Source organism: Salvelinus namaycush, chromosome 2 (assembly GCF_016432855.1).
Source record: "Salvelinus namaycush isolate Seneca chromosome 2, SaNama_1.0, whole genome shotgun sequence".
NCBI lineage: Eukaryota > Metazoa > Chordata > Actinopteri > Salmoniformes > Salmonidae > Salvelinus > Salvelinus namaycush.
The window spans coordinates 11,120,522-11,136,038 of record NC_052308.1 but is presented as its reverse complement, the minus strand read 5'-3'; the positions used below and the strand labels follow the sequence as shown (position 1 = coordinate 11,136,038).

The window sequence follows — 15,517 nt, the reverse complement described above, 5'->3', positions numbered from 1 at the left end:
ACCATAGTCTTCTTCCAAGCACTATGGTGTTGTTCACCCACAACTGCATGGCTGCGCACGACTCCAACACCATCATTAAGTTTACTGACGACATGACAGTGGAAGGTCTGATCACTGACGACAATGAGACAGCCTATAGAGAGGTGGTCAGTGACCTGGCAGAGCGGTGCCAGGACAACAACCTCTCCCTCAATGTCAGCAAGACAAAGGAGCTGATTGTGGACTACAGGAAACGGACGGACGAGCACGCTCCCATCAACATTGACAGGGCTGCAGTGGAGCGGGTTGAGTGCTTCAAGTTCCTCTGCGTCCACATCAGTAAGGAATTAACATGGTCCACACACATCAACACAGTCATGAAGGAGGCTGAAAAGATTTGGCATGGCTCTCAGTTCCTCAAAAAGTTATACAGCTGCACCATTGAGAGCATCTTGACTGGCTGCATCAGTGTTTGGTATCGCAACTGCTTGGCATCCGACCACAAGGCGCTACAGAGGGTAGTGTGTACGGCCCAGTACATCACTGGGGAGGAGCTCCCTGCCATCCAGGACCTCTATACCAAGCAATGTCAGAGGAAGGCTAAAAAAATTGTCAAAGACTCCAGCCACTCAAATCACAGACTGTTCTGCAAGCGGCACCGATGCACCATGTCTGGAACCAACAGGACACTGAACAGCTTCTACCCCCAAGCCATAAGACTGATCAATAGTTAACCAAATAGCTACCTGGACTATCTGCATTGACCCTTTTTGCACTAACTCTTTTGACTCATCACATAAGCTGCTGCTACTGTTTATTACCTATCCTGTTGCCTAGTCACTTTACCCCTACCTGAACATATCTACCCCAATTACCCCATACCCCTGCACATCGACTCGGTACTGGTACCCTGTGTATATAGCCAAGTTATCGTTACTCATTGTGTATTTACTCCTTGTGTTATAATTGTTTCTATATTTTTCTCTCTGCATTGTTGGGAAGGGCCCATACTAAGTAAGCATTTCACTGTTCGTCTACACCTGTTGTTTACAAAGCATGTGACAAATACAATTTTATTTTATTTGTGTGAGACTATAGTAGATTGTATCATGTCTGCCATACTATTGTACATGGCAGAATTCAGCATGTCAATACACTGACCCTCTGGCTCACACTTTAATGATATCTTATGAAGGCTTAATGAAGCCTACACTAGCCCTTTATAAGGTTTATATACTGTGCATGCTTTATAAATCATCATAAGCAAATACTATATAAACTATATAAAGGGTGGTGTGTGTGTGGTTGTGCAGTGCTACTGTATGTGTGCAAACTTCGGAGCGACTGTGTAAACAGCACACCTTCTGACACATTGCCTAACAAAGTGTGCTGAATTTCTTAGGGTTGGTTTTCCTCTGTATTTTCTCTGCTATGTTCTGCCACCCTTTTCTCTGCTTCTGGTGCCCACATCCTGCCCACAACACCCACTGCTGCCCTGTCGGCACAACAGGTTCTTGGGTTTAATCTGATGGAACCAGGGGTGGGGACGTATATGCTTTTATCTGTTTCTACAAATACACACTTCTACGAGGCGAACATCGTGTCATGTCATGAGCACTGTGAAAAATACACACAAATATTTTGCATCTAGTTTAGTTTTTATGGAGGATGCACCTTGGTGCCAATTTGTTTCAGTATTTCACAAAAAGATTAACACCTGGCTGCTTTCAGTAGGTGATCAGAGGTTTTGCCTTGATCAGAATCAGAATGAAAGTGCCCTCCTGTTTGACATATGTGTATTTCAGACCTCAAACATGCTACACACACACAAAACCAACCTACAACCAACCAAGCCATATGATAGGCTATTGTAGTGTGCATAATATGTTTGTTTGTTTTCTGATCTGATGGTATTAAATGATCTGTTTCAGGTTCTGCCTGGAGAGTGTCTTCTGGTGTACTCAATGCATTCCTAATGCTTCAGCAGACCTCAGTCCAGAAAGAGCCAACCTGTGGCTGTTGTGACACACCTGAGATACAGACAAGAGTCACATTGAGACAACCACAGCAGTGGGACACAACAAGACAACTCTCCACATTACTTTGTTGTTTCCTCTTAGCTGAAACCATGGATATGACTACGGCCAAGACCACCGCTAGCTTTCTCTCCACTGTCTCCAGCACCTCCATGACCCCTATTTTCACTGTTACAACGGACGCCAGGATGGAACAGGAGAATGTCACAGAGTCCAGGACAAAACTCATGACCACTAGCATTACTATAACAACAACCAACGAGACAAGCTTCAATGCCACCAAGCTGCCAGAGTTGGAGCTCGAGGGCTCTGAGATGGGCATGGTGTTGGTGCCCTTTGGCATCATCACTGTAATTGGCCTGACATTGGTCGTGGTAAGAAAGCAATCGCTTCAGTCACTACCTAGTTTCCATGCCCACAAAATATGTCTGTTTGTCACGACAGTGTACACAGTATGAATGAGTTTAATTTCCTCCTCTTATCTAATTAACAATGATATGTGTGACTCCCTGTGCCCCACCATGTCTCCCACTCCCAGATGCTGTATATCAGGAAACGGAAGAGGTGAGGAAGTTCCTTGAAATTCCTCATTATATAAGAGTTGAAGTTATCAGCCAGATTTGTGAAAGGGTGGGCTACCTTCCATGCATATCCAAATAATTATAGCATTAAGAGAAAAATGTCAGTAATCTTTGTCCTGGGAACCCAAAAGTTGAACGAGCTGACGTTAGCACAGAGGAGTACCTGCCCATATTCTGAAAACTTCTGAAAACCTACCTTAATCAAGTATCTTGATTAAATCCCACGGTGTCCCCCCTTCCCCTAAAAAAGAAAAAAAGAATAACACTCACACTTTTCTTTTCCTACTAGCACTGACTTAGCTGATTAGTATTTTAGGAAAAATTGACTTACTATGATTATGATATGTGGTTGTCTCATATAGCTATATATTTATTTATTTGAAATGTTGAAACAAACAAAGAACACTTAGTAACAAAAAAAATATGGCAACTACTGTCTAATGATAATAACAATGATATGGCAACTACTGTCTAATGATAATAACAATGATATGGCAACTACTGTCTAATGATAATAACAATGATATGGCAACTACTGTCTAATGATAATAACAATGATATGGCAACTACTGTCTAATGATAATAACAATGATATGGCAACTACTGTCTAATGATAATAACAATGATATGGCAACTACTGTCTAATGATAATAACAATGATATGGCAACTACTGTCTAATGATAATAACAATTATATGGCAACTACTGTCTAATGATAATAACAATGATATGGCAACTACTGTCTAATGATAATAACAATGATATGGCAACTACTGTCTAATGATAATAACAATGAAATAAAAAGTATAAGGCAACTACTGTCTTCTGTTTTGGAGTGACAGCCAATTTAGTAATTCATACATTGTGCAATTATGAGTCTTATAACGGCATCCAATAATTAATCTGAAAAGATTGTTATAAATGACATCTAATTCACAAAGTAAGGTCTTGGTTTTGTTTTGATAGATGACGTCACCATAGTGTAGGATAGGAAGCAGCAGTTGGGTTAGTAAATGATTTTGAATGGATATAGTAAAACCATTCTTAGATCTGTATAGTAACCCAAGCTTATAGTTATAACTTTTTTTTGAATGCACTAACTGTAAGTCACTCTGGAAAAGAGCGTCTTCTAAATGACCAACATTTAAAATGTAATGTGTTTCTAACAATTCATTAAAGGTTTCAATACTACATAGATGCATTTTTCTAACTATTACTTTCCTCCTGCCCTGTGTTCACTGTTCAGACTGGAGAAGCTGAGGCACCAGCTGATGCCCATGTATAACTTTGACCCGGCAGAGGAACAGGATGACTTGGAACAGGAACTACTGGACCACAACCTCACAGGACCCAATAACAAGGTAGTATATGACACAGGTCTGAAGCAGTGCCCCGGCTACACTCCCCTCTTCAGTGATACTGATCCTCTACTGTAGATCTACGATGATACAAGTCTTGATGGTTACATTATGTTTAGACTCAGCTTTAATAACCTGCAGTGATCTATTGCTCACTGATCTACAGTTACTGGATCTTACTGGATCTCATCTATGTTTATCTACAAAGGATTCATAAATCTATAGGTTCAGAGCATCTTAATGTACTCCAACAGAGCTTTGTGATTACAGTGCTTACATTACCAGTAACCAGTTGCTATTTTCTACTCATATTAATTGAAATTTTTCTTGAAAGTTTTGACAATAGGCAAAATGGAAATAAGTCATATGGTAAAGTCTAATTTGTGTCTGTTGTTCCATTTTCCTTAAGCTACCCTTTCAAAAAACACTTAAATACTACGTGTGGACCTTGCCGTGTTAATTATTCTCCATTTACATACAACAAGTTCAAAGATTACAACAGAATACCACTGTACACACATGCACAACCTTTTCTACTACACTGGAGTGACACACACCTATACCCTCATTTCACATCTTCTCTCTGTGTGCCTAATACCATCAAGAACGTTGATTACTGCCTATCACTCTCATCTCACTGCTCCTAAATGTCCCAAAATTATTGATTTCCTAATTTTCCCCTTGTGATTGACATGACTAGGCTATGTATGTGATTATAACAATATGTGTGTGGCAGTACTGGTTTTCTTTACACTGACAAATACTACATAATTATCTCTTCCAAATTAACATACAGTAGATATCTTAAGTACTCAATTCACTTCTCCACCCATTGATTTGTTTCCCTAACGCTACATTACTAAAACAAATGTTATAAGCAATCACAGCAGTGGAAGATTCATTATTCATTGGTTACAAAAGGAAAAATCTGTTCATATGACCCCTTATGGCCATGGCATTACAAAGTTATGGTGGATGATTCTAGTATTACCATGGCAACTATTGTGTCTCACAGTTCCCCCCCCCCCCCAGACTCTCACGACCTCCCAGGGGACGACACAGAGGCCCAGTCGCCTGGTCTTCACGGACGTAGCCAACGGTCTCAATGCATAACTACACTCTTAAATGCATGAGAGGGGACTGGAGGGAGTGGGAAGGGGACTAGCTATTCCGTCATTGAGATACGTTGCTCAGGAAAAAAAGGAAAACTGGAATGAAGGCCATGGAAACATACTGATGTCTGGGGGATGTTTTTCAGGCTGGGCTATAAGGGAATTCTGATGTTTAAGTTGTAACGTAGTCATAGTTTAACTGTGAGGTTCTCCCATCATTGTCATTAGTCCACATCGTCTACAGTTCTTAAGTTGTCTCCAGTGACTATGGTGGGATATATGGGGAAATTAGGTGAACTGTATTGAACTAAGGATTTTGTACCTGTTGTTATTTGTTGCACAAATACTTAAAGGGTAGTGTTGGATCACTTTGTTGGATCACTGTCTTTCTCTGTAGTTAAGTGATATTGGTGGTAGAACTCCTACATCCATCTTCATTGAAAACTTTGTCTAGAATGTATTAATTTCCACATGTTCGTATTTTGCTGCTAAATGTAGACAACCACATTTGAGAAGAGACTCCTCTAAAACGGTTATGCAAAAATGTTGAATTTTTACTGCTTCCATAATGGTGGTGGACTAGAGACCTGGAACAACAAGGGAATGGACATTCTACACATTGGAGAACTAGAAATCAGGAGATCTGGAGGACATTGCCTGCGGTACTGTAAATTACTGTACCCCTGTCCACACATCCAAAATGTGTCTTTCAGCACTTCTGTCTCTATCGCTCCCTTTGCCCTCAAAGTATTAGTATATTTCCTCTATAAGTAATAAAGTATTAGTATGTTTCCTCTATAACAAGTAATAAAGCAGCAACATTGGTTTCTATACACTTAAAGATACAGTATTTAACCAACAGTATTTTGACGACCACTTATTGTGCTGCTACTTTTTGATGAATACATGACAAACGAACATAGCTATGTGATACTTTTATTGGTAACAGACAGACCAAGCAGCACCTCTACACTCATGCAAAAACACACCATAAAGCGAGACAGATCAGAGGCAAACTAAAAAACACCCTTTTGAGTTGTGTATTCAAGTTAAAATGGATTACATTGAAAATAAATCTTCATGAAGTGTATGATCAAGGAGACTGAAATGAAAGGGACACATTTTCAAATGTTGCAAAAAATATGAAAAGCTTAAAAACTGGAGATGTTACAAGATAACAGGACCCAACTACACTACTCAATATTTAAAAGCCCTTGTACATAAAGCATTACAACAAGCACATGACAAACTCCTAAGATATGTGTACTTATATATACACACACACACTGAATATATATCAGTAAGCTCATAGAGCAACACTGTCAATATAATATAGACAGTAGATATCCTGACATTGCTGAGGTATGACGTTAGGTTAGGAGGCACTTCTACTGACATCACAATGCAGTACTTCGGGTTTATTTACCTGTACGATATGCTGTTATGAACCTAGTGAGATGAGTGGACAGCAGATATATGTTCTATAGGTCTCATAAGATCGCATGGGATAAGCAAAGCTAAAATCAGTCAGCCACCCCTCTGGGACAGTGTTCAGTGCCAAAAACAGACTCGTTTTAGACCTGGTCCACATGGCAAACAGTGATTCCAGCCAAAGAGGTGAATTAACAAGAAAAAGACAGAGTATAGGTTAGAAACTTGCAACTGACAGAAAAAGACTGCATGTGGCCAAGTCCACCCTCTCCAGAAATACATATACTAAATGCATATACTACATATACTAAATACTAAATGTTAACTTTTATCTCACTATTTCATGTCTCACATGTCACTGACATCAATTCATCAAATGGTATGGTTGTTAATCTAACACATCTGCAGTGTGAAAGTGAGAACATGAAATTAAATTATGACGTATCTTATGTAAAAAGCTAAGAGGGGAGCATGTAAGGGTTCACAGAGGTTGTGATAGAACAAATAAAACATAAGTAAAAACTACAGCAAACAGTAAAATATTGGGTCCTTTTGAACCTAGGTACTGTAGATAGACCAATTCTCATGACAGACATTTCATCAGAGCCACTAAAGGCTTCTGCTGGGACTCACTTAAAGAGTCTGTCAGCATGGAAGTGGGAGGGAGAGTGTGAGGCTAGCGGGTACAGTACGTATGGGAGTATCCTGAGTAGGTATGTGTGTGTGTTCGTTTTTTTGGTATGGGGAGAGGCTATAAGAGTTCTCTGCTTTTCCGTGACTGAGGTAGACTGAAAGGTAAAGGGACTGAGGTGAGTTGAGGTCTGAATGAGGTTTGTGTGTCAAGTCATATTGTGAATGTCAAAAAAACAAATCAGAAATACACAATAAAATAGAATAATATCATAACTGAGTAGAATGACATGTTTCTGAATAGCTAAATGCATAGCTACATTAAGGCAAAATACCTGAGGTTTTAATGAGTGTATTGAGAAGATAAAGGTAAATACAGAACCTGAGTGTGGTCCGATGTCATGTCAATTGGACACTGTTGAGTTTAGACTTATTTCTGCTCATGTTAATGGTAATGTAAAATGTATTCCCATTCAAATGTATATCTAACAAAATATCCCTGTGTTTCTTCACAATCAGGACAGACATAAGGTAAATTGGGTCATGCCTCTTGTCCCAGTAGCCGCTGTTTGAAATGCATCCTTTTCTTTTTAAACCCCTTCCCCCACCATCCCACCACCATTATCGCCACCATTATCACCACCATCCCACCACCATTATCACCACATACACGCACACATGTACGTGCTCACACACATGCATATGCACGCACGCACGCACACACAAACACACAGCATCAACCAATCTCGTTCATGAGAAAGGGTTTGGGCAGTCAAACTGCATTGTTGCACGCATTGACCAAATCCTTAGTAATCAATCAACTGACCAAAGCTATGTCCATCATTGATTGACCCAGCCACAGGGCTGGATAGACTCCAGGCACAATAACCCAACCAGGCCTACTGTTCTACAAAGCAGGGCTATTATCTGTTGTTTTAGATCCTCATGACAGTGGAGGTTGGATTATACACTTAGAAAAAAAGGTGCTATCTAGAACCTAAAAGGTTTTTTTGGCTGTCCCCATAGGAGAACCCTTATTGTTTGCATGTAGAACCCACAGAGGGTTCTACATGGAACTTAAAAATGTTCTACCTTGAACCAAAAAGTGTTCTACCTGGAACCAAAAGGGTTCTCCTATGGGACAGCCAAAGAACCCTTTTGGAACCCTTTTTTCTAAGAGTATACACCTCTTTGTCTCTGCCCAAACCTTGAGGTAGTACTGTGGCACATTGTCTATTCCCCCTCTGACTCTTCCTGGGCTGGAGAGTGAGATGGTGAAGCCTCAGTGCGTAAAGACTGTGACTGTGAGGGGCCCTCCTCGGTTTCTTCTGAAGGACCCTGTGAAAAGACACAAAAATACAGACATTAGTATGTACATGTATGTGTGCATGTGTGAGAGCGAGTGCTTGCGTGCGCATGTGTTTGTGTAATGAGTAATGATATACTTGTATGAGTGTGTAAATGAGTGATTCTGTACATGTGGGGAAATAGGTCTGGCTGTGAGACCAAGAAATGCTAGGGAGAAGACGGTTATGTCAGGAAACCAAGAAGAAAGGGGAAGAGAGCGGTTATATCAGGTTTCCCCTCAGCATTGACTCATTCGTCTCATTCGCATGTCTGTGTCTGAAAAAGGGAGTCTGTCTATGGTTTCAGTTCTTAATGTGTTTTAACTTCTTTGAAACTTGGTTCTGCAGTGAAGATTGTGATAAGATGGATGAGGAAGTTGAATGACATTGGCCTCTTTTTTTGCGCCAGTGTTGGTGTAATACGTTGATTCTCTAAAAGAAGGTGCTATATGAACGGAAGTTCATATTCATCCTCCATGAAAGTAGTGCTCAAGTACAATAGCTAAGAGGATAAATTGAAGAATAGAAACATAATATGACCTATTATGGTGTACTCCTTCTTACCTGCTGTTCCTGGACAACTTCTTGAACTACTCTCTGAGGCTGTGGAGAAGAATAAAAGTGAGAGAAAAATAAGAGAGAAAGGTTGTTCAATCAATCAGTCAAACTCTCCATTGCACAATGCAGGCCAGCGGTTGACAACTTCAATCGTCATGGGCTGCAATGTTTTACTTTTAATCACTGAATGATTTAGACCAGGACTATTCAACTCTTACCCTACGAGGTCCGGAGCCTGACGGTTTTCTGTTCTAAATGATAATTAATTGCATCCACCTAGTGCCCAAGGTCTAAATCAGTCCCTGTTTAAATGTGAACAACGAAAAGCAATGGCTTCGAAGTCCAGAGTTGAGTTTGAGGGATTTAGACCAACGATGGGCAACTCAGTCGGGATCTCAAATTACTGTTGAGAGTTTGAATAGCAGAATACACAAGGTGCAATTTCGAAATTTGGCTGTGCATCAGCAGTTTTTATCTTGTTATGTCAGTCACTGACAGTCACTCAATTAGCCCATGTCAGCAAAACATTTTTGATTGGTGAGTCAGCCTAAACTTACCGACCAGGGGGTCCCCATTGATTTTATTCGTCACTCTCACTCAGATATCATATCCTCCCCACGAGGGGAATTTCACTTAGGGCCACCAAAAGTCTAGGACTGGTTCTGACTGCATGTGTTGGTATGGTTGAGGGTAAGCAGACCTGCGAGCCACTGCGGCCCCTCATGATTAGTTCAGATTTTTTGTGGCCCCCACCCCTATCAAAGTTACCATCCCTGATTCAGAACTAGGACACCAGGTTAGGGAATGCTCCTGCCAATTACTGACACCAATCAGGAAAAACAGAGGGCACTATTGCCCTTAAATCATTGTTACCAGATGGTCATACCATGGATCATTTAGCTATTTGATTTGGAATTTTAGGACCCCTTTAGGTATACATTTTTTTGTTGTTGAAATTGCTCACAGCCCACATAAACACATTTTTATTTTTATTTATTTAACTAGGCAAGTCAGTTAAGAACAAATTCTTATTTACAATGACAGCCTAGGAACAGTGGGTTAACTGCCTTGTTCAGGGGCAGAACGACAGATTTTTACCTTGTCAGCTCGGGGATTCGATCTAGCAACCTTTCGGTTACTGGCCCAACGCTCTAACCACTAGGCTATCTGCCACCCCCTAAACGACAAAACAGACAGTACAAAAATAAATCATAAGGAATAAGGTTTTGAAGTGTCTGTCCTATATCTAGGAGATATAAGAAAGCTCAGGAAATATATATTTATATTTTGGACACACGGTTAACCCCTTTTTTGGAGGGCACAAAACTACTTCCATACTTTCATTCATTTTTGATAATGGTACCTGGTTACCTTCAGAGTCCCGTGACACTTATGGGGGTTGTAGAGCAAAACGGAGAACAACATCATGTTTGTGAGTCTCCTCTTTCCATAGTGGGGTCATATTAGTTTGTAGCCCAAACGGTTTGGACGCTACAGACAGAAGTTGGCACATCGAATCTATCGACTTCAGATGACTCCTGTGAGGCTTCTGGGGGTTGTAGAGCAAAATGGAGAAACTGTTCGGACACGACAGAAGTTTTTGTGAGAAGACCAATTTTCGGAATGTCTCCTGGTCTGACAAACAGAGCTTTAGCTCTGCCACTTTCCACCGCAGATGCGGAAGGCCGACTTGGGCGGTTGCGTTTGATTGAGATACAGCCCATGCAAAAATATATATATCTCTAGCTTAAAAAGACTCTTATGGATATTTTAAGGCAGCACTTACCAAACTTGGTCCTGGGGAGCCCAAAGGGTGTATATTTTGTTTTAAGCCCGAGCACTACACAGCTGATTCAAATAATCAACTAATCATCAAGCTTTGATCAGCTGTGTAGAAAAAAAAAACGTGCACCCCTTGGGGACCCCAGGACCGAGTTTGTGAAACACTGCCTTAAGGACTGAAGTTGTGCATTTCTAGAATACAAAGAGAGATAGGAGTCTAGGGGCGTACATTTGAGGCGCATATCAGTAGGCCTCATTACATGTGTGTGCTTGAGTGAGTCTGTATGTTAGTCTCATACCCATTTCCTAGGCCGGCCCCTTGGTCTTCTCTCCCCGACAGGCTCTACTTCCTGACACAGAAATGATGGAGGATAAAGCAGAGATGATTGTATTGTTTATTATATACACAAAATGTCTACTCACAACCCTATTCCTACAGTTATTATTTTCTGTTCAGCTCCTCTGCCTAGTTGGATTCTTTGTTTTTATTGCATATTTCATGTTGACGATATCCATGAACATGAGAAGATGATCTTACCTTGGGTGTGGCACGAGGGCCTTTGTTCTTGCTTCCTCTGGGTCGTCCTCTCGGCCTCTTTGGAGTTGGGGGGCCAGTGGGCTCCTGGGGAGAGATGAAGCAAAATCAGGAACTGCCATGGTTGTCACTCTGACTTTATCCATAGCCAAAGCAGCTGTGCTCCACTCTATTCAATAACATTGTATAGAAAACCTATGCCAGACCACAGTTGTTAAAATGTGCATTTGGGTTGCTGCTTATGACAGGGTGACATATTTCAGTTATTGTGTCATATACAGATTTAGGATCATAATTTGATCACCCTGTTACAGGAGAATGTTCCTACAATGCAGGACATTTTTTGTGTATTTGATTTTTAAAAAGGCTTCTGAAGTTTGTAATTTCCACTTAGAAATGTCAGACTTCATTTTCCCTTACGAAAAATGTATCAACCCCTATAAAATGTTTCATTAATTATAATCCACATAATTATTCACATTTCCTGTTGCTGCAGGATTATTTTCCTGCTCATCAAACTAGCTCAAATGAAGTACAGTGTATGAAGTATGTATGTGGAGGGTTCTGTGGTGGTCCAACCTCCTGTTGTTTCCGTGGGCGTCCCCGGCCCCTGCGTGGAGGTGTAGAGGCAGGTGATTGGGCCACGCCTGGCTGTGGTGACGGCTCCTTGGTCCCACTGTTGCTCATCCCTGTGTCTGTCCACCAGCGCAGTAAGATGGGGGTGTGGGCATGGACGCCCAGAGCTCAGGCCTCAGGGCAGAGGGTTAGGGAGGGGCAGACTTGAATGGCAGGGGGTAGGACACCTGGGAAGTAAAAGGGGGGCTCAGGTTAGCTAGTCAGTTTTGGGCGATCTCTTTCTAGTAGGCCTATTGTAAAGACATAGTTTATACTATCGTGCATAATCTTTGTATTGTCCCAATGTGACTGGGGGCTGGACAAGTTGATACAAATACACTTTCCTCCTCTCTCTCTGAACCTCATAAAATCATTATGAAAGGCCACACTGCTTTCGTCTTGCAGTCAGTCACAGAGCAAGTGTGAGAACTGCTTTATATAAGCCTTTGCACCAGCCATTGCAGGTTCATCTGAACACAGACAGGGGTTTGGCATACGTAGGGAAACATTATCTCAGTCTGCAGTAACTATAAGTAGCAGAGATATTCACAACTCAGTATCCCATTCAACATTTAGATCTAATCCATCCAGTCTGTACCAGTTATTATTGGTTATCTACTCTATGTCTGTGAGGCTGTATATATATAGGCTACATGCCTGCTTGTTGACATATTTGTTAGATTATGAGAATATGTGATAATGTACAGTGCTTTCAACATGGGCTTCTCAGTTACTTTGTACTTGAGTTCATATGTGCCTTTAATCTAATATCACCTTCCAAATTGAATACTGTATCACCTTCCAAATCAAATCTCACCTTCCAAATCAAATCTCACCTTCCAAATCAAATATTGTCTGCACTTTGCATACAGATATTGGAGGCTACAATTCAGTGCTAAATATTTTGCTGCTACACAGGTTACTTTTGTTCATTTCACTAATAACTAAAAACTAGAGGGATTAAAGGACACTCAATTGATTTGAATAATGTAATTCTGCGTTTCATTCCTTCATTAATGAATGAATTGTGTTTTGACTAATTATAGAAACGTGTAGAACATAATCAGAATTCCAAGCTCAAGCTCAGACCAATCAAAAATGAGATATATCTTCTTGTTGCATTGATACACACTGTAGCTTTTCTTTACCAACAAATGCATTTAAGCAGGAAATTGCGAGTTGAATTTGTTTGTCTGCAGGAGTAGGCTACAATGTTTTTAAACACAGGTGAAGTCTATGAACAGATACTTTTGCATAGCAGGAGACGATTCGTTTAACTATGTTGCTGGCAGTGAACTAGGAGGACTGAATGTACTTTTTCCATATGGGCGGCAACTGCAACCATAAAAACACATTCTGTGCATTCTTTTAAAACTACCAAAATGTGTGTCAGGCAGCCTACATTCAAACTGTCACGTCTCTTATGTTATACTTTTAAACTTTAACTTTGGACTGTAAACAAATTAGGTCTACTTGACTTAAAAGGCGCCACTTACCAACATAAAATATAGGTTAGAGCAGTGGTATGGTGTCCAATGGAGCAGGACTAACATTGGGCTATAATAACGATACAGTAGATCACACAAGAGAAAAGTAAACTATTTGTGCATTTTTATCTTTACAGCATAGTCTATATCGTAGACCTACACTGCATCGTCAATACATGTTTAATCGGGATATTCAATTAATTTTACATAATTATTACGTAACCTGTATGAGTTTATTTTAATTTACAGCCGGCGCGAAAGCCATGTGTTTACAGCAGAAGATGCAGGGAGAGAGCAAATCATATCGAATCGAAGGACAGCCGTTTGTCTGCGGGTAACCGTTGTACTTAATCTGAATGATCCGAATACACGATTGAGTAGTAACATATTAATGAAATTGAAGAGAAAAATAGCAACAATGTTACTGTAGAAAAATAAACGATAGCCTGTAGGCAGGCCTATAGGAAGGGTAAAATGCTTCACCTACCTTGCTCCCACCAGCTGGTTTTATTGTTAAACTAGACTACCTAATAAAAACACCGATGGAATTGTAGGAAAGTTTACTATTCAGTCTATATTATATTCTAACGATTTCTTAATCTTACAGACAGTTCCTTGAATAAAGTTTATCTTGGAATGAACTAACAATATGTCTCTTTCTTTCTTTCTCTCTCCCTCTTCCCCTCCCTCCTTTCCTCTATCTCACTCAGTCTGTGTGTGATCTTACGTTTGTCTGTCGTATCCTCGTAGTCACGAATACCCCAGTTGAAGTATGATGGGGGTTGGAGCTGCATCATATAGGAACATTGCATACTTTCTCTACCATAGAGGAGGGGTGAAACAGTCGAACACGCCCCTTGCTCATTGGACCACCCACTTATGAGTGATGGGCATCATACAGATGTAGGTTCTTAATTTGATCACCCTGTTGCAGGAGAACTTTCCTGCTATTCAGGACATTTTCAACTTGAACTTTCCTGCAATGCATTACATTTTAAACTTGTACTGTATTTGAGGTTTAACAAGTCTTCTGAAGTTTGTAATTTCCACTTTGACATTTCAGACTTGATTTTCCCTTATGAAACATGTATCAACCCCTACAAAAATGCCCAATAATTATAATCCACGCAATTATTTACATTTCCTGTTGCTGCAGGATTATTTTCCTGCTGTATCAACCTGGCTCAAATTAAGATCTTACATCTGTAGGCTACACTACACTCTACATAGAACCCAAAAGGGTTCTACCTGGAGCCAAAAAGGGTTATCCTATGGGGACAGCCGAAGAACCCCTTTGGAACTCTGTTTTCAAAAAGTGTAGCTGTAGATACTGCAGCTCATACAGTTACAATACCATGAAAATAGGTCCTACACTGTACGTAAACAATTGTTTAATCTACGTTATTCTATGAGTTGAAGGGACTTCAAAACAAGAATTCGAGCTAATATGTTAAAGTTTGTTTACTCATCAAACTCTGCTGAAAGTGACCTAAATTCAGTGCTTAATTTGAGCCGGATCTTGCCGGAACAGGATCCAGCACCTCCCTGTTTTGGACTGTTTTGTCACGGAACCTATTTGGCCAGATCCGGTACCTCTCCTGGCATGAAAAATAATGTTAACTTTTTGCATTGTAAAAACTAGAATAAAAGTGATCAAAGTTAATTCGATTTACCTCTTAATTCTCCTGTCCCCACAAAAAAACAATGTGAAAAATTTGATTTTCAGCCCGGGAAGGCCAATAATTTTGCCACAGAGGATCAATAGCTTGCCTAGCTGTGGATTGTAACCCAATAACACGGAATAGCCTACAGTCTGGAACGAACAAGAAATCTGTCAGTGAAAAAACAGCAGGCAGGCAAAACAGGCCTTTCACAATATTTCAAATACAATTGAGGGAAAACACAGGTTTAGAAAGAGAAGACTATGCTGTAGGCTACAAAAATATTTGATCAACTTCCAAATATTGTTTTACAAATGAGAGAGAGATAGGCTTTCGGCACGAGCTCACAGGCCATCACTAGCAAGTGAGCTGCTCATCTTTGGGTGAGTCAGTGAAACTGGAAAGC

At 40.4% G+C, this 15,517-nt stretch overlaps 1 protein-coding gene across 1 annotated transcript; it reads right to left on the bottom strand.

Annotated features, from left to right (window-relative positions):
• Positions 1–8,240: 8,240 nt before the first annotated feature.
• Positions 8,241–14,274, bottom strand: LOC120024393 (high mobility group protein HMGI-C-like). Its single transcript, XM_038968638.1, has 6 exons — positions 14,178–14,274; positions 11,928–12,151; positions 11,352–11,435; positions 11,113–11,163; positions 9,038–9,076; positions 8,241–8,465 (listed from the first exon to the last, which is right to left on the bottom strand). The coding sequence occupies exons 2-6, from the start codon at positions 12,033–12,035 to the stop codon at positions 8,361–8,363; spliced, it is 387 nt and encodes a 128-aa protein (XP_038824566.1). The 5' UTR covers positions 12,036–12,151; positions 14,178–14,274; the 3' UTR covers positions 8,241–8,360.
• Positions 14,275–15,517: the final 1,243 nt, after the last annotated feature.